The 26,194-nt window shown below is 59.3% G+C and overlaps 1 protein-coding gene across 3 annotated transcripts in view; it reads left to right on the top strand.

The window, feature by feature from the left end:
- The first annotated feature begins 2,687 nt into the window (after positions 1-2,687).
- PRKCZ (protein kinase C zeta) overlaps positions 2,688-26,194 on the top strand; it is a 99,618-nt gene continuing 76,111 nt past the window's right edge. Inside the window, exons 1-4 of one of the 3 annotated variants that reach the window (XM_059064943.2) lie at positions 2,688-2,967; positions 7,683-7,804; positions 8,785-8,874; positions 10,617-10,667. In XM_059064943.2, the coding sequence (XP_058920926.1) occupies positions 2,897-2,967; positions 7,683-7,804; positions 8,785-8,874; positions 10,617-10,667 (334 nt within the window). In that variant the 5' untranslated portion in view covers positions 2,688-2,896. Of the gene's footprint in view, positions 2,968-7,682; positions 7,805-8,784; positions 8,875-10,616; positions 10,668-24,314; positions 24,818-25,048; positions 25,520-26,194 lie in introns of those variants that run through there. The other 2 variants (XM_067019030.1, XM_067019024.1) reach the window with 2 other exon arrangements.

The raw sequence follows: 26,194 nt of genomic DNA, 5'->3' as shown, positions 1-26,194 counted from the left end.
CCAGCAGGGGGAAGAGGGCATCAAAGACTGGACCCCCTGGCCCCCTCCTCCTCTGCCCTCACCACACTCTGAGGCAGGAAGTCAGAATGCGGGGAGGGGGGTGCGGGGGGTGCTGTGGGATGTCTTGCTCTTCTCCGCCGGTCAGGACGTGCCCAAGGCCGTGTGCCAGGCTGGGCTCCCGGTGGCCCAGGGGACACAGCCACAGTGCTGGCCATGGGGCCAGGTGAGGGGCTGGCACAGGGCACTGCATCCCGCACACTCACCTCTGGGCTGCAGGTTCCTGCTCCCTCCTGTGAGCACCATGCTGCTCCCCTCACGTGACAAACCCTCGGACCCCTCCCCTTCCACGTGCGCCTGACAGCCAGGGGACTCAGTGCCCATGCCGGGGCGTGGGGGAGTGCCCACGGGGTGGGGTCGGGAGCAGACTGACACGGACGTCAGGGGTGTTGAGTAGAGACTCAAGGGAAGTGTGGGTCTGGGCAAAGGTGCCACGGCACATGCCAAGGCCCTGAGCCAAGAGGGAGCCAGGGGGCCGGTGTGGAAAGAGCCACAGTGAGGCTGGCGGGAGACCAGGCGGAAAGGCCTGGGGTCCCTGAGGGCGATGCAGACCACTGCAGGTCTTGAACACCAGAGAGATGGACACAGCTGGACTTAGGTTTTAGGGAAATTGGAGGCTTGGACCAGGTGGCAGCAGTGGAGGTGGTCGACACGGCAGGAATCTGGAGCTGCCAGGATCTGCAGGTGGTGGTGGGCTGGGCGTAAGAGGGAGAGGAAGCAAAGGAAACCCCGGGAGTTCTGAGGTGAGAATGAGGACAGAAGGGGTGCGCGCCCTGAGGTGGAGGAGGGCACGTCAGGGAGCTCTGGTGGATGAGAGGTGTGATGGTGGGGGAATCAGCCCAGCGGGGCCATCTGAGCTTGGGACGGTGCCACTTCGAGCCCTAAGTGGACACGAGCAGCTCAAGGGCTTGAGAAGCACCCATGACTGAGGCGGGGGCGGCGGGCACGCATTTAGAGGCTGGCGAGGAAGCAGCAGAGGCACAAGGAAGCGACGGCAGCGTCCTAGGGTGGGGTCACTGCCAAGGGTCAATTCAGGAAAAGCTGGCAATTGGCCACTGGACTTAAAACACAGGGGGTGGTAGTGACAGTGGCCTCAGAGAAAGTGGCAGGAAAGATAAAGTGGAGATTAGGGCTGCAGAAAGCTCCGGGCAGGAGTTTGTTGTAGAGAAGAGCGGAGAAGTGGTCAGGTGGGTGGACGGCTGTGGGGTGCAGAGGGCTGTGTTTTATTAGGACGGAGAGTTCACAGCACCCTAAGTAGGTGAGAGGTGGGCTGTCAACAGGTTTCTCTGTGTCCATCTCTAGGGAGAATATGGGTCCTATGACCATAGGGACTGTGTCCATGTGGTTCTCCAGGGACACCCAGCACCCTGTACTAGGAGGCACCAGGAAGCTCTGTGGAATGAAAGAGTGAATGAGAAATCCTTACAGTTGTCCAGGTGAAGAGTGGTGAAGGCTTAGCCGGGACTGGAGTGGGGGTGGGGGTGGGGGTCAGAGGTTGCCAACGGGGTGGGGTGGGGTGGAGAAGGGAAGGGGAGGGAGGCAACAGGGGTGTGGCTCAGAGTAGGACAGGCCTTGGGAGGGGCGGCAGGGATGAGGGGTCTGTAGATCTCTGAGCCCGGGGTGCGCACCTGGTGCCCAGCTGAGGTCCCACAGACTGCAGATTTGGGCCCCTGTGGATGCAACCAGTAAGGGATGGGCCCAGGACGCAGGCACCTGGTGGGTGGGGGCGTGGATAGTATTCCAAGGCGACAGTCCGGAACAAACGCACGGTGTTAATAAGACCCAGAGAGGATGTGGATTCAGAAGTGAAGGTCACGGGCGAGCTGGACTAACGCAGCCTCCTTGTCCCGAACCGAGGAGTGAACTGGAGCGGAGAGGCAGGCTAGCGAGTGTAGACAAACCTTCCGCAGAAGGAGGAGGGCGGCTGCGGCCGGAGAACCCACCGAGCCCGGACCTGCCGGTCGTGACCTTCGCGGGGTCTCTGCTCCTCGCAGTCTGTCTCCGCAGTTGTAAGCTGGCCGGACGCGGGTCACGCGGTCCGAGCGCCGTTCGGAATCCAGGGTCTGAGCGGCGGGCCGCACTCGTCACGGGCGGCGACCCGTCCCCGCTGTCCCCTAGCCCAGCGGCTCGCAGACTCGCGCTCACCCGATTTACCCGGGCTTGTTAGCACAGACTGCTGGAGTTTCTATTCAGCGAGTCTGGGCTGGGGCGAAGGCTTGGATTTCCAACAAGTTCCCGGGGCGCGCAGCGCAGAGGCCCCACCTGGGAACCGCGGCCCCGGGAGCCCACTTCACCGAGGGGCCAGCGCGCTGGGCAGACAGGGGGCGTCGGTTGCCGGGCAGAGCCGGGCCGCGCGCGCCCCCATTGGCCCCAGGTGGGGCCGTGCCCCGCCCGACAGGTAGTCCGCCCCGCGCCGCGCCATTGGGCTGCGGCCGCGGGGTCCCCCGGGGATTGGCCCAGGTGGCGGCCCCGCCTCGACCTCATTGGCCGCAGGTGCCACCGCCTCCGCCCCGGGACCGCCCGCCCCGCCGATTGGCCGCCGGCTGGGCCTCGGGTCGGCCATGTTCGGACACCCCCCACCCCCCGCGAGGCCTGACGCCAGACTCCGTGCGCGCCCCCAGTGGCGCGCGCGCGCCGGCCGCGCCCCCGCCCCGCCCCGCCCCGCCTGCCGCCAAGTTCCGCGGAGTTGGCCGGACCGAAGCTCCCCGGTCCCCGCGCCGCGCGCTCCCTTCCGCGTTCCGCCGTCTGCCCCACCTGCGCCCCGACCCGGCCGCTGGGTCCCCGAGCCATGGCCCGAGCGTCCGGGGCGCGACGCTGACGGCGGCCGGCGGAGCGCGCCATGCCCAGCAGGACGGGCCGCAAGATGGACGGGAGCGGCGGCCGCGTCCGCCTGAAGGCGCACTACAGCGGGTGAGCGCGAGCGCCCGACGGCAGGGCCCGGCCCGGGCGGGGGGCGTGTGCGCCGAGGCGGCGGGGCCGAGGGCAGCGCCGGGCGCGGGGAGCGGCCCCCGACAGCGCCGGCCGTCGGCGACCGTGTCGTCGCAGCTTCGGGAGGCTGCTGAGGGCTGGGGGCAGCCGGCCGTGGCGCGGGAGAGAGGGGACAGCGAGGCTCCTCCGGGCCCAGGGGCGTCCGGGGAGGTCCGGAGGCGCCAGCGCCTAGAGGCGGCTCCGGGCGGAGCGGGCGCTCCGGGCGCACTTGAATGTCACCGGCGGGAAAGCTCGCGGGCAGCGTGGGGTCGGCCTGGCCCCCCGGCGCCCTAGCTCGGGGTCGCCGGGCCCAGCTCGGAGCACGCGGCGATGCGGGTCTCTCCCCGCCCTGACGAGATTTTCCTGGGCTGGGACTTGCCCGGAGGGGAGGCGGGCGTCTGGCACGCCCCGCATCCCCGGGCCCTGTGTTGACACTCTCCCTGGAAAGTTGGCCGAAACATTCAGGCCACAACCTGTAAGGACGAAAGTTTTTGTCAAATTGTGAAGATTGCTGGCAGGTTTTAAAAACCGAGGTTTTCCTAAACTTTTTCCAGTGTACCCGATCAGGTCTCAGTTTCAGAACCGTTTCGTGACTGGGTGAAAGGCAGGTGCGGTGAGCTGGCTGGTTGCGCGAATGGAGGGCGCCTGGAAGGGCTGGGGCCCTGCGTCCGCGGTCGGCGCCTGGATTCGACCTGCCTCCCTGTGAAATGGGGCGAGCCGGCGCCCACAGGGGTCAGTGACCGGAGCGCCTGGCCCGGCCCAGAGAGCGCTCGCTGGATACTCGGCCTCGTCGGGACAGCCCTGGTGGGGGGGGGAGGGGCTGCGCCCCGAGGCCGGGACCGCGCTGCGCGCTCAGTGCAGACTGGGGTCGGAGGAGAACTAGGAGCCTTTGCTGCTGCTTCTTTCCACTCCGGGAGCCCCCAGATTGGGTCTGGCTGCTCCCAGGGTCGCCTCTGCCGGGGAGTTGGGAGGGGAGCGGACCTTGGCCCCGCAGATGAACTTGGTGGTCTCGGCTGTAGTGGCACCGGAGGAGGGGCTTCGGGCTCGAGCTGATGGGCACACCTTGTTTGGGGTGTCTGTCAGGCCTCTCCTGCCCTCTTTGCTGTCCTCAGCCTGACCACCTGGGAACGCACTGGAGGGGAGCAGCAAGGGGAATTGGTGGCAGTGCCCCAGAAGAAGGATTTCTGGGGGGGGAGTGACTGGCCAGCCCACCTGAAGAGGCCGAGGGGGTCTTGTCTTTTGGCTGGCAAGGTGGGCTGCAGACTGAAGCTGGTGAGGTGTCAGCCAGGTCTTGGGTCTCGGCTGGTACGAGGGTCTTGGCTCGCTGAGGGTAAGAAATGGCTGTCATACATCAGAGACAGTCCTCTTCCTTGTCTGGAACCATGGAATTGAGCAACAAGTGACTGAAAATCAGAATTGATCCTTAGTGAGAGGAAGTCCACACCCGGAGAGGCCAGGGGGCAGGTGGGAACCAGACCCCCCAGCCTTCCCCCAGGACGAGTTCAAGTAGGCACTGCGCCAGGGGTGGGAGGCGGGCCAGGCAGTTGTGGGCAGAGTTCAGGAAGCCCCAGGGAGTTCTGGCTGAGCTGCCTGTCCGTCCCCTCCCCGGGCTTGGGCCCCTGGAGAGTGCTTTGGTTACCGGGGGAAATGTGACCTGTTGAGTCTGGTTTCCCGGCTGATGAGGCCACACCCTACACTCTTCCCTCTTCTTTCCTTTCCCAACCTCCCCTCCTTCCTCTCCCCTCCCCTCCCTCTCTCCTCCCCTTTCCTCGGCCCCTTCTCGGTCCCCTCCCCCTCCTCCCACTCTTCCTTCTCTCCGTCCCGCCCTCCCTCCTCATTGCTGCCCCAGGCTGACCGTCTTCCTCGGTCCCAGCTCCGCCCGCCTCCCGGTGCTTTCCCTAAAGTGCTCCGCACTGGCGCCTCTCCCCGGGATGAGGGAGTCTGGCGTCTGAGTTGGGAGACAGTCCTCAGCGGGTGTTGACCTGATGCTGGCTCCGGAGAGTGTCCGCTGCGCTCCGCGCTCACTTATCCAAACCCCGTGGGTCCAAGTGAAATTCTTGCCCTGTGCTGCCGCTGCAGGTTATTTTTAAGCAGCAGGGCCGGGAGCTGAGGGTCAGATACGTTGGAGACACTATTTTTTTTTTTTGAAATTTTAAGATCAGTTGATTAAGTTCAACTCTGAGAGCCATCAGAAGAATCTTCTCCTGAAAATTATTTTTTCTTAGAAAAAAGAAAGGAGAATCAACAGCCTCTTAGCATAGCCACAGGTGCTATGGCAGCCAAGCCTCTCTGGAGACGCGACAGTCCATGAGTCGTCAAGCCGCCCTCCCCGGTCAGCAGGGTTGTAGCCTGGATCACCCGCATCACCCTCCAGCTCCGGGTCATCCATTTCCTGGAACAAAGACTCACCTACCTCCACGCTGTTTCCAGCACCTTCCAAGAACTGAATATCAGATGTGGAGACACTATTCTTAAAAATAGGGGGTCGTCAGCCGCCCCCTCTGGGGGGGATGCCTTCTCCCCGTCGCCCTTGCCCATCCCCTCTCCTCCCTGCCCCAGGCCCTCCAGAGGCTTGAGATCGCGGTCTCCCCCTCGCCAGCTGGGCCCTTGGAGGGTGTGCAGTCGCCGGACTCTGAGGGTGGGTCCGGGGTCCGGCAGCTTCTGTGTTTTCAGGGGGTTTCCAGGTGATGCATGCTGGGTTTGGAGACCCTGCTCTGCCCACTTTTCTGAGATCGCAGGAACAACTTGGCTGGATCTTCCTTCTCTGCAGCTCAAGCTTGTCTTCCAGAACTCTGATTGAGGGCCTGCTGTGTGCAAAGCCCGGGCCTGGGTGCATGGCTTGGGCAGACCTAGGAGTCCCGGGAGGGGCCGTCCAGCAGGCTGTTGCCCCAGCCCGGGGCTCTGTCTTGGCGCCCTGAGCTGGAAGCCTCAGGATCCCGTTTGCTCAGAGATGCTGCTTGATTCGGGTTTGGGATGACATTAGGGGTGGTAGTCAGGGGTCTGGCCAGGGGTTGGGACAGCCCCTCCCCACTGGTGCCAAGGTCCTGTGTTGGAGGGAAGAGCTGCAGTCCTGTCACTGGGTGATGAGCTTGGGGCCCAGGGGCGCCTCCAAACCACTGGGGAACAGCCCACCTGAGCTCTAGGCCCTGAAATGCTGGGGGGTGGGGGACTAGTTGCCACGTGGGGGCAGAACTGCGGGGGAGGGTCATGGGGCAGGGAGAGGTCAAAGGCGAAGGGGTGGCAGACTGACTTCCAGAGCTCCCTGTCAGGGTAACTGGTGGATACTGGGTCATTGGCGAGCGTGGGCAGCGTGGGTACCAGGTCCGGGTGACCCCAGGATGATGGGGTGGGTGCGATGGGGGCTTGGTCTCTGGGACCCCCACTGATGAGCCATGTGCGCCCTCTGTGCCTTGGTTTGCCAAGACGTCGCAGGCCGTGGTGAGCTCGGGGCCCCGGGGGCAGGTGCTGTGGGTCAGTGAGCAGATGGCGCCAGTTCCAGCGAGAAGGGGTGGGTGGCTGGGGGCCGTATCCCCCCACCCGCTAGGGTGAGTGACCCGTGGGCCGGGCCCCAGCTGTGGTGGGCGCCCAGCAGACAGGTCTCGGTGGCCCTGGATTTGTTACCTGGTGGACAGAGACTCTTTATAAACACACGTTTGACAGAATTCAGAAGCCAGCAGTATTAAGGCCAAGCAGATCCTGCATTTCTCTTGTCTGGCATGCTTCAGATCTTTCTTCATACGCTCCACACCCTTGTGGTGTCAGATGTTGGCAAAATTTCCCCAAACTTGAGCATATTCTAAAGTGGTTCTTGCTCAGAGTCTCAGCAGGCATAGCCGAGTCAGTGCCATCCCTGCTTTGGGTGGCGGGTGATGGGAGGGGACAGTGCATGGGGGGGGCGATGCCCCTCCCTCCCTATCCTGGGGGGCGTCGAGCATTTCCCTCGTGCTGACTTGCCTCACCCCTGAAGGGCCAGCCCTCAAAGGCTGACCGTGACTCCCTGCGCTGTCTCCAATGATCCAGCTTCTACTTCCCTATTTTGGATGAAAAGATAAAAGGCAGTGACATTCTGGGACTGGCTTTTCCAAAAAACCGATCCCGGAATTCTGTTGTGGCCGCACCAAAGGCAGTCGAATGGTCCCTCGCGGGTTTCAAGAAGCTGCAGCCTTGGATTAATAAGTTACTGCCTTCTGCCCCCACCCCCCCAGTTCCCGTCTCCTGAAGGTATATGCCGGGCCCTGTTGGCGCCATGGAGCTTGGGGGATGGTGTGCTGAGGCTGGTGGGCTTGAGCTGGGCAGGCCGTGTCCAGCCACCCCACCCTTCTTGGGTGACCGTCCTGGCAGCCTCACTCCTGGTGTCCGAGCAGGTCTGCCCGGCCTCCGCCGGGGGTGGGGGAGGAGGTACTTTCTGCCGCACCCACCCTGGTCCTTCCGCCCCCCTGAGGCACATCCGGGCACCCAGGTAGATCTTTCTGCACAAGGGCACTCGTGGTGGTAACTTACGTAGGCTGCGGGCGGTGGTGCTGGGGAGGGGCTGTAATATTCTCTTTGGGGACAACATCGGTTCATTGATTTGATCAGTAACTTGGGTAACAATCGTCAGTACTTCACGTGGCTTAAATATGCTCCATGGTGAGACCTGTGCATCCTTTCTGCCCCAGGGACATCCTGATCACCAGCCTGGACTCCGCCACCACCTTTGACGAGCTCTGTGAGGAGGTGCGGGAGATGTGCCACCTCCACCAGGGCCACCCACTCACCCTCAAGTGGGTGGACAGTGAAGGTAGCGCCTGGGCGCGTGTCGGTCGGGTTGTGAACCTCTAAATCTGTGCGCAGCCCCTTCTGGGGGGAGATGGACAGCCCTGGAATTAACCTGGTTAAACTTAACCAGCTTCCGCACTGGGGTCGTTGGAAGCTGTTTCCTGGGAAGAGGCCGTGACAGGTGCGTGGACAAACTGGGTGGGGGGCTGGGGGGTGAGCTGCCCCTTGAGTGGGAGCCACCCACCCCCGCAAGGCCAGCTCTGGTCTGGGCACCAGGGAGAGGCTGCGGGCTCTCCTCCACACCTTGCACGGCTCCTTGCCCTCCTTAACGTGACCTTCCTTCCTCACATCCTGGGTTTCTCTGGCGGGTGATTTGGAAGCTGAGCTCCTCATTTTCTCGGGGAAGTGGGGAGGGTAAGGGTGGCCGGGGCCCCAGGGTGCATCTCTCCTTCCCTCCCTCCCTCCCTCCTCTCTCCCCCTCCCTCCTTCCTTCTTTCCTGCTGCCGGACACACTTCAGAGAAAGCGGAGGGTTTGGGAGACCGTCCAGGAGAGACTGCCTGGCGGCTCTCAGCCTGGACAAGGGACAGGCAGACCTCTAGCCGCACCCCTTCCCGCTGGAACCTGGCCACGTGGGGCGCTGGCTGGCTGTGGATCTGTGCCCCGGGCCGGCGCGGCGGGCAAGGAGCCCTTCCCTCAGCTCTGGGACCGGCTAGGAGTGTGCCCGCTCTCACCCTGGCCGGGAAACCTAGGAAGCCTTAGCTCCCCCCGCGGCCTTCCCAGGCTCTGGGTGAACTCATTGCCCTTCTGGGCTTGACTGGTTCTGCTGTCGGGCCCTGGCTGGGGTGACCTGCTGGTCAGGCTGGCCACTCTGGGGCCGTCAGCTCTGCTCTGGGCAGCTGGTCACAAGCAGTGAGACTACCCTCCCAAACTCGGGTGCCCGCCACCGTGAACCCCTCTGCCTTGGGCCTGCAGTGGCCTCATCCATGCCTCTTGTCCACCAGGTGACCCCTGCACTGTGTCCTCCCAGATGGAGTTGGAGGAGGCCTTCCGCCTGTCCTGTCAGCGCAAGGACGAAGGGCTCATCCTTCACGGTCAGTGCCGGCCAGAGGGCGGTCTGGGGAGGGGTGTGTGAGAGTGTGTGTGTGTGTGTGTGTGTGTGTGTGTGTGTGTGTGTGTGTTGGGGCGGGGGGCGCAGGGGCGGCGTGGGTGCTTTGTTGGACCAGGGGCCACATGGAGGATCGCGGTTTAAGATCTTAGGATGCCCGAGAATGTAAGGGTGTGGAATAGGATGCAGTGGGGTTTTTTTCTCTTATATTTTATTAACCCAGATAAAATTGCTCTTCCTTGTAAGGAGCAGCCCGGGTCCTGGAGGTGGTTAGCCCTCACTACCCTCATTTCTTGGGGGCGGCATCGCTCACCTGCCCCCACCTTTCTGGGAGCTCGGAGGGCCCAGGGCCCAGGCACCTGCGGAGAGAGCAGGGACGGTGCTGCAGCCCTGCCCCGGGGCGGACGAGACCCTCCCCGTGGCTTTCTGCAGGCTCACACAGCCTTCCTCCGCTGCTTAGGCTCAGTGCGGGGTAGAAATTGAGTCGCGGGAAGTGTTCCTTGCTAGCGTGTCAGTATCGTCTTTAAATCGCAGGTTTTCAGACTGTGCCCCCCCAGCACTTTGGGGTTCTGCAGGGTGTCTGCAGAGAGAGCGTAGTTCCGGCAGCTGTGGCCGCCCCGCCACTCTGCATCCGCTTCTGGTGCAGCTTATAGTCAGGCGGGGGCCGCGGACGGCTGAGCCCAAGAGCCAGGACCAGTGCACGAAACCATCTACAGTCTTCTTCTTTTTTTTTTTTAAATTAATTTATTTTTGGCTGCGTTGGGTCTTTGTTGCTGCGTGCGGGCTTTTTCTAGTTGCGGCGAGTGGGGGCTACTCTTTGTTGCGGTGTGCAGGATTCTCGTTGCAGTGGCTTCTCTTGGATGCAGAGCACGGGTTCTAGAGCGCAGGCTCAGTAGTTGTGGCGCACGGGCTTAGCCGCTCCGTGGCATGTGGGATCTTCCCGGACCAGGGGTCGAACCCGTGTCCCCTGCATCGGCAGGCGGACTCTCAGCCACTGCGCCACCAGGGAAGCCCCTGTCCACAGTTTTCTGTTGGACCATCGTTCTCTCTGACGCTGGGCTAGTGGTTGGTTAAAATACCTAGTTTTTGTAGCCCTTTGTATGAACGTGGATCAAATGTCAAACCTACACTCGTCCACTGCGTGGTGGTGATTAGCACGTCTGAGTTGACTCAACAGTGAAAGGTTTGGTACTTTCAGAATTCACTCTATTTTCTAGATTAAGGAAAAGGTCATTTTAGCTAGGTTTTCGTACGTTTAACCTTCTTTTCTAGTAACTTATTGTGGAAGCCCAAGGTATATTTTAACGTGCTTAATTTTGAACTCCATTTTGAGTGTAAAGAAGTGGAACGAAATATGCTTTCAAAAGTCAGTTTTCAGGGGAATTTCGGTTCTTTCCCATTTCCATGTGGACTTATCAGTACACATCAGGAGTCCTCCTGGGACGGCTCTGCTCTCTAGACCCCTCTGGTTGCTTTTTCCCCTGAATTTTTCCGTGCAGCTCCGTGTCTCATCAAAGGGAGTTTGGCACACATCGATGTGCTGGGTTTCCAAGGTTTTGCCTTAATGAGCATCTCCCAAGAGCAGGCTGTCATTGCAACGGGGGCTTTACGGGCAGCCTGACTCCCAAGTAGGACTTCTCACGAGGCCGCAGTGGGCACTGACACGCTCTCTCTCTCTCTCTCTCTCTCTCTCTCTCTCTCTCTCTCTCTCTCTCTCTCTGTGTGCAGTTTTCCCCAGCATCCCCGAGGAGCCAGGCATGCCCTGTCCGGGAGAAGACAGTGAGTACCACCTCTCCCATGACGTGTGCCACGGTGATGGGTTGACGTGTCTGCTCTGCAAGGCGGGGAAGGAGGGAGCTTGGTGGCCCGAGGCTTAGGTGCTCCTCACGAAGAGTCTGAAAGCAGAGTGGGCAGCTGGTGTGACCTCGTGTGGGGTTTTCACTGGTGTCCTCGCCCTCGGCTGGGGGTGTATCCACCGTCACACAGGGCACTGGCTTGGTCAGTGGTGCCATGAGGTAAAGCCCAGGAGAAGGCCTGACGTCCCCCGGCAGGAAGGGCCCTGGCTGGGATGGCTGGACGCTGCTCCCGGGTGTCTGTCCCAGCTGTGGCCGCCCCCAGACCTGGTCATCGGCCGCGCCCAGTGCACACTGGGCCCCCAGGGAGGCGTCTGTGCCTCCTCCGCGGCACGTCTGCTGGTTGAAGACGCAGTGCCCGGGGCCGTGGGTCAGAGGAGAGGTTCTGACCACGCCCCGGGGGCCCCCGACCCTGAACAGTGTGCCCTGCCTCGTCTGTCAGGGCAGGTCCCCCACTGGATGGGGTGTAGAGAAACTTCACACCGATCACCAGACCCTCCTCGGGCCCTGGCCTGGTGCGCAGGGGCTCTGGACCATGGCGGCCGCTTGTTCGGCTAGGAGGGCCTGGCTCAGCCTCCTGCCAGCAGGGGTCCCAGGGCGGGCTCCGGATCAGGTCCCTGGGCCCGGCCTCTGGGTGCCAGCAGCGTCCCGTGTGGGGTGGGAGCAGATTTGGGCAGAGGCCGGACTCGGTCTGTGGTCTGTCAGGCCCAGTGAAGCTGTTCGGTGGGCACTTGGGTGCGTGAGTCTTGCATTTCGGGGAGCAGACGGGGCTGAAGAGAGATTTGCATTTGGGAGCCCTTAGTATAGAGGAGGTTGTTGAGGCCACGGAGGGTGTGGCCAGCGATGAGGGCCGGGCCTTGGGGTCTCCCAGAGAGAACAGGGGACCCTGGAGGAGCGGTCAGCAAGGCCATGGAGACGTCCGACCGTGGAGTCCCGGCGGGAGTGGAGCAGGCAGTGTGAAGGGGCCGCAGCAGCCCAGGGGCCGGCGGGGGGGCAGGTCTGGGAAGGCTGGGGGGAGAGTGAGGAGTCCCAGTGCGTCCTGCCTGGGAGGCCGATGGCCGCCGGTGGTAGATAAAGCCAGAGGAGGGGGGCGAACCTGCAGCTTCTGAGGCCTGGAAGCTGCCCTGAGAAGGCGGGCGGGGGAGTCAGTCCCAACGGGTAAGACTTCCTGGCCGCCGCCCGCCCCGTCCAGGACAGCAGGCTCCTGTGCGCATGTGCGGTTTCTCTGCGAGCAGCCCTTGGACCTGCCAGGACGTGGGTCAAGGCAGGACACGGGGTGGGGAGTGCGGCCAGCTGGGTCAGACCCCATGAGCAGAAGCCCACCCACAGGAGCCCCAGGGGGCCAGAGAGGAGCTCGTCGGTGCGGGGCTCGGAGGTGGGTGGGCCTCCCAGGGGTCCTCATGCCCCGCGGGGTGCCCCTCCCCGTGACCCCCCGCCCCAGGGTACCCACGTCTCACGGAAGGGGCACACTTTTGATAGTTCACGTTGACCTTTCAGACACGTGAAAGGATCAAGTGAGGTAGACCTTTTGCAGCTGGAAGGACGGTGCCCTCCGCTGTGCTCTGTGCGAGGGGTCCCCCAGCTCGTTTCTTCGCCCCCTTGATGGCTCTCAACCACAGTGACAGGCTGTCTGCCTGCCCAGAGCCGTCGCCAGCAGCCCGTGCTGGCCCGCGGCGTGGGGGTCGCCCAAGCAGCTCTGCATGTCCGTCTCCGGCTGCCCAGCCATCAGCTCAGGCCAGGGCCCCGGCAGTGCCGCCCCGAGGGCCTCGGGCCTGCCCGTTCTGTCCCCGACTCGGTGCCCGCCTGGCTTCATCCCCGCGTGGACACCACCCTGTCTGGGGCCTCATGTAGGGGATGGTGATGGGGGTTGGCACAGCCGATGCGGTGCCCTCCTGGGGTCGTGGGGGTCACAGGGTCTTTGCTGGAGGGTGACGGAGGGTGACGTGGGCTGAGGCTTGGGCAGGGGCTGCATCACTGCGGGGAATGCGGAGAATGTGGGGCCATCCCCACTCACAAGCAGGTCCTTGAGATGCTCACCAGGGGCGGCTCCGGGCTCCCGGCCACTCACTTTTGTTGGAACATTCCAGCAGCCTCTCGGCGGCCGGTGGAGGGTGGGGTGGACGGAGGGTGGGGGTGGCGTCCCCTCCCCGGCTCTGTTCGTCCGGCTCGATCCTGACGCTGACCTTGGGCAGTTAGGACGGCCCTGCTCTGGTCCCCCGACGGCCCGGGTGCAGGCGTGATCCTGGCACCTGCGTGGGCAGTCGTGTTCACTGCCAAGGCCAGGCGAGTGAGAAGGGTCGGGCTGGTGGGACAAAGGGCCCCCTTGACCTGGGTCAGGACCGCGTGCAGATGCTGGTGGGCCTGACGGGCGGTAGCCAGACAGGGACACGTGGCAGAGATGCAGCCTCGAGGTCACGCCTAGGCATGTCTGGCTGGGCCTGTGTTCATGGCAGCAAAGCCCCTTCAAGCACCGTCTGTGCAGGCCGTCAGCCTGAATTTAATCGGTTCTATAGGGTTTTTAAAAAATGGTGTAAAGTACACAACATAAAACGTGCTATTTTAACCACTTTAAACGGAACAATTCAGTGGCATTTGGTAGGTTCACCACCTCTGCCGTTTCTGAAACACGTTCAGGAAGAAAACCTCGTGCCCACAAGCAGTCACAGCTCCTCTGCTCAGTGCCCGACAGCCACCAAACCGCGCCATCTCTACGGAGTTACCTGGCGTAGACATTCATGTAAATGGGATGTATGATATGTGGTCTTTTGTGACTGGCTTCTTAGCGTGTGGTGTTTTTGAACTTTATCCGTGTTATAACGTGTATCAGAAGCTCAGTCCTTTTTTTTCCCCCAATATTTTTATCACGGTGAAATACACATAAAATAAATTTATCATCTTAACCATTTTTAAGTGTATAGTTCATTGATATAACCTGAATTCATACTGTTGTGCAGCCGTCATCACCATCCGTCTCCAGAACTTTCTCATCCTCCCAAACCGACACTCGGCCCCCATGAGACACTCACTCCCCACCCCTCCCCCAGCCCCGGCCCCCACCCCCCTACTTTCTGTCTCTGTGAGTGTGACTCCTCCAGGGACCTCACAGAAGCGGGATCACACAGAATTTGTCCTTTTGTGTCTGGTTTATTTCACTCGGCATCGTGTCCTCAGGGTCCATCCACGTTGGAGCGGGTGTCAGAGTTTCCTCCCTTTCTAAGTTTGAATAATATTCCATTGTATGGATGGACTACGTTTTGTTTATCCATCATCTGATGACGGATACTTGGGTCGCTTCTGTGTTTTAGCTACTCTGAATAATGCTGCTGTGAACATGCGTGTAGAGATATCTCTGAGACCCTACTTTCAATTCTTTTGGGTATACATGCAGTAATGGAATTGCTGGGTCATATGGTAGTTCTATTTTTAATTTTTTGAGCAACTGCTGTACTGTTTTCTACAGTGGCAGCACCATTTTGCATTCCCACCAGCAGTGCACAGTGGTTCAAATTTCCCCATATTTTCACCAATGCTTGTTGTTTTCTGGTTTTTTGATAGTAGCCATCCTGGTGGGTGTGAGGTGACATCTCACTGTGGTTTTGATTTTCGTTTCCCTAATGATTAGTGACGTTGAGCCACTTTTCATGTGCTTGTTGGCCACGTGTATGTCTTCTTCGGAGAAATGTCTACTCAAGTTCTTTGCCCATTTTGAATTGGGTTGTTTGTTTTGTTGCTGATGAGTTTTAGGGATTCTCTACATATTCTGATATTAACCCCATATCAGATATATGATTTGCAAACATTTTCCCCCATTCTGTGAGTTTTTGTTTGTTTAACTTTGTTTATGGTGTCTTTTGATGCACAAAATTATAAAATTTTCATGCAGTGCAGTTTGTCTATTTATTCTTTTGTTGCCTGTACCTTGGTGTCATATCCAAGAAATCGTTGCCAAATCCCATGTTGGGAAGCTTTTGTCCTTCGTTTTCTTCTAAGAGTTGTATAGTTTTAGATCTTAGGTTTAGGGTCTTTGCCGCATTTTGAGTTAACTTTTGCATATGATGTTAGATGAGGGTCCAACTCTGTTCTTTTGCATGTGAATATCCAGTTTTCCCAACACCATTTGTTGAAAAGACTGTCATTTCCCCATTGAATGGTCTTGGCACCCTTGCTGGAAATCATTTGACCATATGTGTGAGGGTTTATTTCTGGGCTCTCTATTCTATCCCACTGGTCTATATGTCTGTCTTTATGCCAGTACCACAGTTTTGATTACTGTAGCTTTGCAGTAAGTTTTGAAATCAGGGAGTGTGAGTTCTCCAGCTTTGTTCTTTTTCAAGATTGTTTTGGCTATTCTGGGTCCCTTGAGATTCCATAAGAATTTTAGGATGTTTTTCTGCAAAAAACATCATTGGGATTTTGGTTGTGATTGCATTGACTCTTTATATCACTTTGGGTTATGTGGATATCTTAACAATATTAACCCTCCTAATCCATAGACATGAGATGTCATTCTACTTATTTATGTCTTGTTTAATTTCTTTCAGCACTGTTTTTTGTTTGTTTGTTTGTGATATGTGGGCCTCGGGTCCTCTCACTGTCGTGGCCTCTCCCGTTGTGGAGCACAGGCTCCAGATGCACAGGCTCAGCGACCATGGCTCAGGGGCCCAGCCACTCCACGGCATGTGGGATCCTCCCGGACCGGGGCACGAACCCGTGTCCCCTGCATTGGCAGGCGGACTCTCAACCAGTGCTCCACCAGGGAAGCCCTCAGCACTGTTGTATAGTTTTCAGTATACAAGTCTATCACTTCCTTGTTAGATATATTCTTAAGTATTTTATTCTTGATGCTAATATAAATGGAACTGTGTTTTTTTTTTTTTTTTTTTTTTTGGAACTGTGTTTTTAATTTCCTTTTTGGGTTGTTCATTGTGAGGATATAGAAATGCAACTGATTTTTATGTGTCGACTTGGTGGTATCGTGCTATTTTGCTGAATTTGTTTGTTCTAACAACGTTTTTGTGGAATCAGTTTTCTATGTCGTCTGTGAACAGAGATAATTTATTTATTCCTTTTTAACTTATATGCTTTTTATTTCTTTTTCTTGCCTAATTGCTCTGGTTAGAACCTCTAGTACTCTGTTGAATAGAAATGGTGATAGTGGGCATCCTTGTCTGTTCTTGATCTTGAAAGAAAAGCTTTCAGTCTTTCACCATTGAGTGTGATGTTCACTGTGGGTTTTTCATGTATGGCTTTTCTTGTATTGAGGTGGTTTCCTGGTTTCCTTCTAGGGTATGAGAAATGTATGTGGCCCTTGTCCCTAGTTTACGGCAAGGAGCTCCTAAAACCCTGAGTGATAGGAGTGTCTCGTCATTCCTTAGGAGATGATTTAGGGTGGGGGCCCGGATAGCCTCAGGATGGGGCTGGTCACTGGAAAGACAAAGAGATTAGAGGCTTGGGACTTTCAGTCCCACCCCCTGACCTTCAGGGAGGGGTGAGGGGCAGGAGGTTGAACTAATCTCCAAAGGCCGATGATTTAATCAATTGTGCCTATGCAATGAAGCCTCCATAAAACCCCCAAAGGATGGGGTTCAGAGAGCTCTCAGGTCAGATTTGGGGGAGTGGCTCCTGGAGATCATGGAAGCTCCGCACCCCTTCCCCATGCCTCGCCCTGTGTATCTTCCTTCTGGCTGTTCCTGAGTTAATCTGGGAAGTTAAATGTTTCTTTCAGTTCTGTGAGCTGCTGTAGCAAATTAATCGAATTGAGGAGGGGGTTGTGAGCCTCCAATCTATAGCCGTGGGTCAGAAGCACAGGTGTCAGCCTGGACTGGCAGTTGGCATCTGAAGTGGGGTGGTGGGCAGGCTTGTAGGACCTGCTTAACCTGTGGGACCTGACGCCACCTGCGGGGAGATGGTGTCAGAATTGAGTTAATAGCTTGGTAGTACGGGAAAAACATACCAGGCATCTCCTGTTCCCAGTTTGTTGAATATATTTATGGTAAAAGGATTTTCTACTTTGTCAAGTGCCTTTTCTGCATCCATTGATATGATCGAATGTTTTCCTTTCGTTCTGTTAATGTGGTTCATCACGTTGATTGATTGTTCATCTTTTTATTCCAAGAATAAATCCCACTTGGTCATGGTGCATGATCCTTTTAATAGGCAGCTGAATTTGGTTTGCTAGTATTTTGTTGAGGATTTTTGTGTCAGTATTCTTAAGGGACGTTGGTCCTTCACCTTCTTTTCTTGTAGTCTCTTTGCCTTGCTTTGGCGTTAGGGTAAGTTGACCTCCTAGAATGACGTAGGAAATGTTCCCTCTTCAGTTTTTTGGAAAAGTTGGAGAAGGATTGGTGTTAATTCTTCTTTAAATATTTGGTAGAATTCACCAGTGAAGCTGTCAGGTCCAGAACTGTTCTTTTTCGGGGAGCTTTTTTTTTTAATTACTGATTCACTCTCCTTACTAGTTATAGGTCTATTCAGATTGTCTGTTTTTTAGTGTTTTAGTCTTGGTAGATGCTGTGTTTCTAGGAATTTGTGCATTTCATCTAGGTTATCCAGTTTGTTGGCTACAGTTGTTAATAGTACTCTCTTACTGACTTTTGTGAAGTCAGTAGTAATGTTCCCACTTTCATGTCTGATTTTAGTAATTTGAGCCTCTCCTTTTTTTCTTAGTCCATCTAGCTAAAAGTCTGTCAGTTTTGTTGATCTTTTCAACAAAAATGGTTTCACTGATTTTTCTCTGTTGTTTTTCTGTTCTCTATTTTGTTTATCTCTGCTTTAATCTTTATTATTTCCTTCTGCTAGCTTTGGGTTTAATTTGTTTTTCTAGTTTCTTAAGTTGTATAGTTAGGCTGTTGATTTGAGATCTTTCTTACTTTTTAAAAAAATTTATTTATTTTATTTATTTATTTTTGGCTGCATCGGGTCTTCGTTTTTGAACGCGGGCTTTCTCTAGTTGCGGTGAGCTGGGGCTACTCTTCGTTGTGGCGCGCAGGCTTCTCATTGCAGTGGCTTCTCTTGTTGCGGAGCACAGGCTCTAGGTGCGCGGGCTTCAGTAGTTGAGACACGTGGGCTCAGTAGTTGTGGCTCACGGGCTCTGGAGTGCAGGCTCAGTAGTTGTGGCCCACGGGCTTAGCTGCTCCAGGGCATGTGGGTTCTTCCGGGACAAGAGCTAGAATCCGTGTCCCCTGCGTTGGCAGGCAGATTCTTAACCACTGCACCACCAGGGAAGCCCCGAGATCTTTCTTACTTTTTAAGGAAAGCATTTATAGCTGTAAATTTCTCCCTTAGCTTCGCTTTCTCTGCATCCCTTAGGTCTTGGTGTGTTGTGGTTTTGTTTTTGTCTGTCTTTGAGTACTTTCTAATTTACATTGTGATTTCTTCTTTGATACATTGTTTAAGAGTGTGTTGTTGGGCTTTGCCGAGGAGCGGCTGGGCCCGTGAGCCGTGGCCGCTGAGCCTGTGCGTCCGGAGCCTGTGCTCCGCAACGGCAGAGGCCACAACAGTGAGAGGCCCGCGTACCGCAAAAAAAAAAAAAAAAAGAGTGTGTTGTTTAATTTCCACACATTTGTGAATTTTCCAGTTTTCCTCCTCTTGTTAATTTCTAACTTGATCCTGCTATGGTCGAAGAATATATTTTGTATGATATCTGTCCTTTAAAATAGATTGAGACTTACTGTGTGGCCTGCTGGTTGGGAGGGCAGAGTTTTAACCACTGTGCCACCAGGGAAGTCCCCCTCTTGGGTGTTTTGTCACATCTTATGTATCCATTCACCTGTTGTTGGACATTGGGTTGTTTCTGCGTCTTGGCTATAGTGGACATTCATGCACAGATTATAGGTTTTTAGGATACTGAATTGGTCATTTTGTTCCGGCCACAGCACAGAGAATTTTTCAAGTCTGTGTATGTTGAAGCATCATCAGAATAAACTGTCAGCAGGGCCCGGGAGACGCCCCACCTTAAAGGGTTCTGGCTTCCGTCTGGTTCCACGTCCTGCGCAAGCAGAGCTTGGTTGCCCTGCATTGCCCGCGAGGTGCAGGCGACGGAGGTGAATGTGCCATCGGCTCAGCTGGGAGGACGTGCTCCCTGCTGTCGGCAACAGGGTCCTGATGGCAGCTCGGAGGCCCGGGAGGCTCCCTCCCACCAAACGGAAGCACCTTTCCAGGGCGTTCTGGGGCACTGTGGGGAGAGCTGGGCTGGCTGACTGGTGCCCGGGGGAGGCGGGACCTGCAGGTGGTGGCCGGTGGTGGCTCTGGGTGGCTTATTGGAGTCCAGGAATGACGTGGCAGCACTGGGGCCTGAGGGAGGGCCACCTGCTGGCTCTGGGCAAGGGCGCTGGGCAGCCCAGGGCCAAGCACGGGGCGGGGGCAGCACAGAGGGGCTCTGTGGCCTCACAGTGCTTCCCCCGTGCCTTGTCCATCCCGCTGGGGGCCTCCTCCGTCCTGCCTCTGCTCACACGGAAGTGTTCATGTTTGATTTTTGTGCGTTCAAACCTGTTTCCCATTTTCCTTTCTGGCTCCCCCAAATGGAAGAAATATTTCGTTTCTTGCGTTCTGGTCTTTGATGCATCTAGCACGTATGGCTGCGTCCCCGGCGGTGTCGGCCTGGGTGTCTGGCTGGACGCGTCTCCTCTCTCGGATGTGAGTGTCCAAAGCTCTCGGGCCCGAGATGCAGCCAACTCAGGTCTCTGCTCTGCCCCTCGGCAACCGGGGAGCCCGTGAGATGCGGCAGATGTCGTACCTGGGGGCGGCGGGGACGTGGAGAATGCGCCGCACACGGGCCTGGGCCGCAGCTCCTCCAGGGCAGACAGTCACGGTGACAGACAGCAGGCCGGTCCCTGCCTGGATTGCCACAGTGAGCATCAGGGTCACCCCCGGGCGCTGTGTGGGGATCCCGGCAGGGACCCTCCTTGCCTCCCCTTTGCCGTCCCACCCCCATCAGGAAGGGAGGGCGCAGGGCCAGCAGGCGGCCGGGCCCCTTCCGGGCAGGGTCCCTGAGTGCCCACCGGACGGCCTGCTCTAGGGTCTGCTGGGCCCCTTGTCCTCGCAGCCCTGAGGCCGGATGGGAGGGAGAGGCCTGGCGCAGGGCAGTGGGGACTTGGGGGCGTGCGGTGCTGCTGGGCGTGTTAGGTCCTGGGGCTGCGCGACCTGGTACCCCGAGCTCGGAACAGCTGGAGACGGACTCTGCACTGGGAGCTCCGGGGGAGAAAGATCTGGGTCTTCTGGCCACCCAGTCCGCCCTCCGGCTTCATGGGCACCTCCCCTCTGTGTCTGCCTGTCTTTCCTCCTCTTCTTACAAGGACATGTCATTGGATTTAGGGCCAGCCAGGTAACCCAGGATAATCCCGAGCCCCTTACTTCCTCACGTCTGTGAAGTCCCTTTTCCGGGTAAGGTCCCATGTGCAGATTCCAGGGTCTAGGACGTGGACATGTCTCAGGGGCCAGCCCCCAGCCCCCTACAATCAACCACACTCAGGTCCGATCGCCCAGTCTCCTCGTGGGGCGGTGGGTGGTCCGATCCCCCCCTGCACCCTGTGGGTGTGGTCTGCCCCCAGGAGGTGCCCTCTGCACAGGGTCCCTGCGGGCCTCTGGCGTGGAGCTTCGCGGCAGACACTGTGCAGGTTCGCAGGGAGCCCAGGGCCCTCGCGGCATTCGGGTCGGGGTCCCGTGCGGAGTTCTGAGGGCTGGGACCCTGGGTCAGACGGTGGAAGGTGGGTTCACACCAGGCCCCGCTCAGAGGCGCAGTCCCCCCTCCTGACACGGGGTCACCGCAAGAGGTGTGGGGGACGGGGACCTGTGGGCCGAAGTTTGTGCTGCGGCCAGGCTGGCGGTCAGGAGCGTTGCCTGGGCTGGCTACTTGCGCACAGATTGTGGGTCTGGGGGGCACGTCCGTGGGTCTTCCCGCAGGGAGCAGGCCCAGCAGGGGCGGAGCGTGGCCGAGACCTTCAGCCCTTCTCCCAAGGACAGTGGGGTCCTGTCGCCCACTGCCCTGTCGGCCCCCTCTGACGGCCGCTGTCCTAACATCTGGCCGCACTCCCCTCCTCCACAGGGGCTCTTCCCAGGGACCTGACTCTGGCCTGGGGGGCTGGGGGCGAGTGTCCTCTGGAGTGAGCCCCCAGCCAGGCGGCCGAGGGGTGGAGTGGCCTCCCTGGGAAGGTGTGGGTAGCGACTGTGTGTGCCTGGCTGGGAGTCAGGCAGGTGTCCAGACAGCAGCCGAGGCTCTGCCAGCGGAGCAGGTGACAGACCTGTTTAGCTGCTGCCGCTGCTTACCTGTAAAATGGGGTAATGGGACTGTGAATCAGACACTGTTTGTAAAGTGCTGAGACCTCCGTGGAGCGAGTGGCTATTCAGTGTGGGTTTTTTTTTTTCCAGTGTGTTTTAAAGGACAGTTGGGGGCACTTACAGGGCAGAATAAGTGCAATAAATGAAGAAGCCCTCTCTGTCACTCGGGAGTGTCCCTGTGGGTGGTGAGTTGGCCCCAGGAGGGCTTCCTGGGGGAGGAGTCTCGTTGGAGGCCCTGTCACATGGAGTTAGCCGTGGACACTGCGGGCACTCGAGTGACCCCTGGGAAGGGGTGTGGGAAGGAGGGCTGCAGCGTCAACACCAGGATCCAGCTGGGGCAGGGCTGGCGGGTCTGGACTCAGCCGGGCTTCTCAGTCCTTAAAGGCCTCGGAGAAAATGCAAATGGGGGTTTGGTGCTGGATCCCGTCTTAAAAGCCGGCGGTGTCCCGCGAGGTCCTGGGAACCTGGCGCTGGCAGCCTGTGTGCTCCGTGTCATTGGTCCCGGCCTGTCCACACGCTCAAGCGACAGAGGTGTCCCTGGACTGTCGGGTGGGCTGGCTGGTGTAGGAACCCCCCTCCAGCCTGCTCCCAGGGAGAGGGGTCCCACGTTCTCGGGGGCAGGCAGTGCTGCAGAGGATCCTGCTTGGCACCTGGGTGGCCCTTGTGTGGCTCTAGGGCCAAGCCTGGCACCCAGGGCAGGACCCCCAGGGTCGGGGAGATTGTATCTGGGCCAGGACCCTGTCCAGCCTCACCCCTCAGGTCTGGAGGTGGAGTCTGGCTAGGAGGATCCTTGGCTGCTGGCTTTGTCTGCAGCTGTGCCCCCTGCCAGCCCCTGTGGGCTGGGCCAGGCTTCCTCACCTGTCAGGAGCCCCAGGCCTTTGGGGGCTCTCGAAGCCCTCTTAACTCCCAACCAGTGGCAGCCGGGTGGGAATGACAGCCTGGCCCTGCCCTCCCTGAAGCTGGGCCCCAAGCCATTTCCTCTCCTCTTCCGGGGCAAGGAAGGTTTCAGGGCCTGAGGTGTTAAAGGCGAGTACCTGGGTGCACGTGAGTCAGCCTGTGGGCGCTTGAGCGGAATGGAGACTCACATGGGCACATTCGTCCAGGAGCCCAGAGGAGTGGCGACCGTGGAGTGGGGCCGGGTTGGGGCTGGTGGCGCCAGCCACGGGCTGCAGGGGCCACGGTGGGCTGCAGGGGAAGGGGCGGCATCCCCGCCAGGGGCTGCGGGAGAGGAGGGGGCTCGGGCTGGGCCCCCTGCCCACCCGCCTCTCTCGTTCACACTCCCAACCGGTGTGCCCGGAGCTGCTGTCCCGCCTGTTCTCTGGCTCTGAAGCTTCGTGTGCTTCCCGGGCACACGCTGGGCGGCCGCCCAGAAGCAGAGCTGGTCCCGGAGGGGCCTTGGCTGGGGCACGTCTCCCGCGGCCACGACCCACCCAGGGAAACCAGGGGTTGCTCCGTGCGACGGTGGCGGCTCCTGAACGCACGTGTGTTTGTGAGAGCCCAGAGGGCGGTGCCGCCGTGCTGCCGGGTCCAAACCCCGGCTCCGGGCAGGTGGGGGCAGCTTCCTGTGCCTCGGTTTCCCCTGCTGTGAAACGGGTCTGGAGTGCCCGCCCCCTTGGGGGCTGTGTGGGCACTGGAAGAGCTAGAAGGGCTCCGGGAACAGCCTGAGTGCCCAGCTCGCCACCTCCCCTGCCCCCGCTGGTGGATCAAGGGCGAGGAAGTTGACCCCGTCGTGCGCTCAAGGCCACCCAGCGTCCCCAGAGTGAGAGGAGGAGAACGAGGCCCAGCGTGGTGGGGGGGGGGGGGGCGGGCTGGGGGGTGGGCAGGTGGGCCGGTTACCACCGAATCCTTCCAGGAGAACGGACGCCTGCTATTCCCTGGTGTTTATAGGTGTGTGTACCGTTTGATTAAAAATCCAGTTTCGGGAAATTCCGGGGCGGTCCAGTGGTTAGGACTCTGCGCTTTCACTGCCGGGGCCCGGATTTGATCCCTGGTTGGGGAACTGGGATCCAGCAAGCCCCGCAGAGTGACCAAAGAAAAAAGAAAAAAATCCAGTTTCGTTTGGCTTTGTCTCAAGTTATTTGCAATAACCTGGAACAGCTACTTTTCCCCCTAAAATGGACTTCCGGTAAAATGAACAGTCTCCTGGTTCAGCTTGGGTTTTTCTAGAGTTCTGCAAAGCTGGATGTTTGGACTGGCGGAGAGATGGCTGAGGGGCAGCAGCTGTGACACCAGGCTCATCTCACGCGGGTTTTCCCCTTGGACTCAGGGTAAATTTGCATTTCCCATCGAAGCCCACTGTAGGTGTGATGGTTCCCCGGTTTTATGATTTTACAGTCTTAGGGTTATGCCAACTTTGCCCGTAAAAGCCAAACGATAAATATTTTGGGCTCTTCGGGCCATTTAGCCTCTGTCTTGGGCTCTCAGCTGCCGTGTGGTGTGAAAGCAGCCCCAGTACGGCAACGCGGGAGCAGGGCTGTGCTATCACGAGGTGTTATCGATGGATACGTCCACTGCTTCTGGGGACCTTCTACTGCAGTGGCGCTTCCGGAGTTGTACTGCGTTTCTAACGCCGCGGCCCCTCGACGCCGGGTCAGAGAAGCTCCAAGGTGACTTCAGGCCGGAGCAAGGGAAGGGGCTGGAGTCCAGACCCAGAGCTTTGGCGCGGACCCTGTGTCGGGAACATGGGTAAGCGTCGACTCCTGAGCTGGCCGCCTGCCTAGAACCGATCAGAGGAGGCAGGCCTGAGGCAGGTCACTTGCCTCCCCAGCACACGTGCCGGCTTGAGGGTTGGGGAGAGGCATTTCCAGCATCTTCTGTGCCTCCAGCGTGAAGCCTGGCAGCGCAGGCTCAGCACAAGCCCTGGGGGCTCCAGGGAGGTGGGCCGAGTCCCCTCGTGATTTTGGAATTGGAGGGAAAAGCCGGCGAGGGCTGGATGCCGGGTGTGGTGGGGCCTGGGGCGGGTGTCGGAGGTCCGGGGTCCGCTCTGGCCGCGGCTGGCGCGACACAGGCCGCGTGGGGGGGCCCACCTCCAGCCTCAGGCTGGGGCAGGTGGGGTTCCAGGCTGGTCACCCCGATACTTGCCTCCTTGGGAGCTCGGTTCCCCCACTTCTGCCCCTCCCGCTGCCCCCCCCCACCCCCCAGAGTAGCAGCAGAGGACCAAGACACACCTCCTGACCTGGGTTCGCTGCCTCATTGACCAGAGCCGGGCTTTCTCTCCTTCCCCTCACCGCGGGCCACGGTGCCCAGGGCTTGGGACCCGTGAGCATTTACGTTGGACCCATTCTTGGCCTCAGCTATGCGGGTCGGAGGTCACCCGCACTCTGGTGGCCGCGGCATCCCCGCATCCTGGCCGGTGAGCCTGATGTGGTGGCCCCAGGCCCCGTCGGGCTCTGTTCCCCGTGGGCGCTGCGTTTGAGCAGCTCTGGGAGGGCGAGCCGCTGCCCTGGGCTCCCTTCAGGTCCATTTCAATGCAGAGATGCTTGTGGTCCTGTGACGTCAGCTCCTCGACATCCAGGCCGTGTTTTAGCTGGTGCCTCAGCTGCCGGCTCCAGCTTCCCAGGGGAGCCGGGTACCACCCGGGCCTGGAGACATGAGGAGGCAGGGATGTGAGAGGCGGGGGACAGGCCGGCCAGCCTTCCTTTAAATATCTGCCCTGGTGCGTGAGCGCCCCTTGCCTATTGTTGGTCCAGCGGGAGCAGGGGGCAGCGTCGGCGCGTTCAGGGAAGGAGGATGCCTCCTTTCATGCCCACTGCTCCGTAGAGCATAAAGGATCCGGCCGAGGAGGCAGGGGAAGAAAGCCCGGTAAGTGATGCGCATCTCCCGGCGGGGCAGCCGCGATGGCCCTGTGGCGCCCGGCCTGCAGCCTCCCTGCCGCACAGATGCTCCAAACACAGGCGCACTGGTGCCACCGGCCCCAGGCAGGGATGTGGCCGCAGCAGCTCCGAGCTTGCAGGAGGAGCAGCGCCGAGGGGTGACAGGTTTTAGAAAAACAAGCCCCAGGGGAGCGTGCCCAGCGAGGGATGCGGCTGACGCGGGGGGAGGGGGTGGGTGGGGAGGAAACCTGCCCCTGAAATCGGACGGTATGTGACCGAGGCCCGGCCGCGCGGCTGGTTGGCTCTGGGAGTGGCCTCGTTTTCATGTGGCAGTCTGGCCGGGGGCCCTGCTCTCTCCCTGGGAGTTTTGCTGCCGGGGCTTCAGCGGCGGAGGGTCTGGAGTGAGCGTGCATGTGGGTTGCCTGCTCTCCGCTCCGCGCTGCCGCCGCCTGCGTGTGGGCAGCGCCACGATGGGGCCGCCCGGGGCCCCCGGCTGCCCGGGCTGCCCGCGGCCGGCACCTGTTTCCCGGCCCTGAGCCCCACGCGCAGAGCGGCTGTGCGCCCGCAGCCCCGGAGGTCCTGGCTCTGGCTCTGGCTCTGCCTTGAGGGCAGGCAGGTCGTGTCGGCGTCTGGCTTCTCCGCCCGGGCCTGGGAGGTCGGCGGCCGGGTCCCTGTTCTGACATGACTGGAGGTAGACTCGGACGCTCCGGGGCTGCACGTAGCTCGCGGGGAGGTGGGGATGTGGGTGCTTTTCTGACGTCCATTTTGCAAAAGGTGTTTTTGTAAAAACCCAAAACACCAGCAGGCAGCCCCTGCCCACCCAGGCTGGTGGGGAGCAGGGCGGGTGGGCTGCTGGGTGGTGGGTTCCCCACCGTGTGGACGGTGCTGGGGTGCTGGGGAGGCTGTTCTGGCAGAGCCGCCCCTCCCCCCAGGAGCAGAAAGACTGGTGACATACTGGCCACCCTGCAGCCAGCCCGGGACGCGGGGGTGACTCATTTGTTTTGGATCCTAGAATCACAACGTAGGGTGCATTGGAGGGGTGCATGGGAAAGGGAGATGGAGCGGGTGTTGGCGCACACGTGTACCGGCCAAGGAGCAGAAATGAGCTGTGTCATAGTTTCTTCGGGATGTCTTGGCCTCTCTCCTTTCCCGTGATCACACACTGCCCGTGCAGGGCTGGTGGGACCCTCCGGGCAGACACGCTGCCTGAAGACCCAGGACGTGGCTTCCGGGTCTCGGGGTCTCGGCCGGGTTTAGTCAAAGCCGTGAATGGGGGACAGGTGGGAGGAGTGAACGCCCCCAAAACCACAGCCATCCTGTGTTGGTGCTGCCAGGTGGGGCAGTGGCAGGGCCCACCTGTATCCGT

The sequence above is a fragment of the Kogia breviceps genome, chromosome 1 (assembly GCF_026419965.1).
Source record: "Kogia breviceps isolate mKogBre1 chromosome 1, mKogBre1 haplotype 1, whole genome shotgun sequence".
Lineage (NCBI taxonomy): Eukaryota > Metazoa > Chordata > Mammalia > Artiodactyla > Physeteridae > Kogia > Kogia breviceps.
The sequence above is the reverse complement of the archived record's forward strand: the minus strand, read 5'-3'. Positions and strand labels throughout refer to the sequence as shown.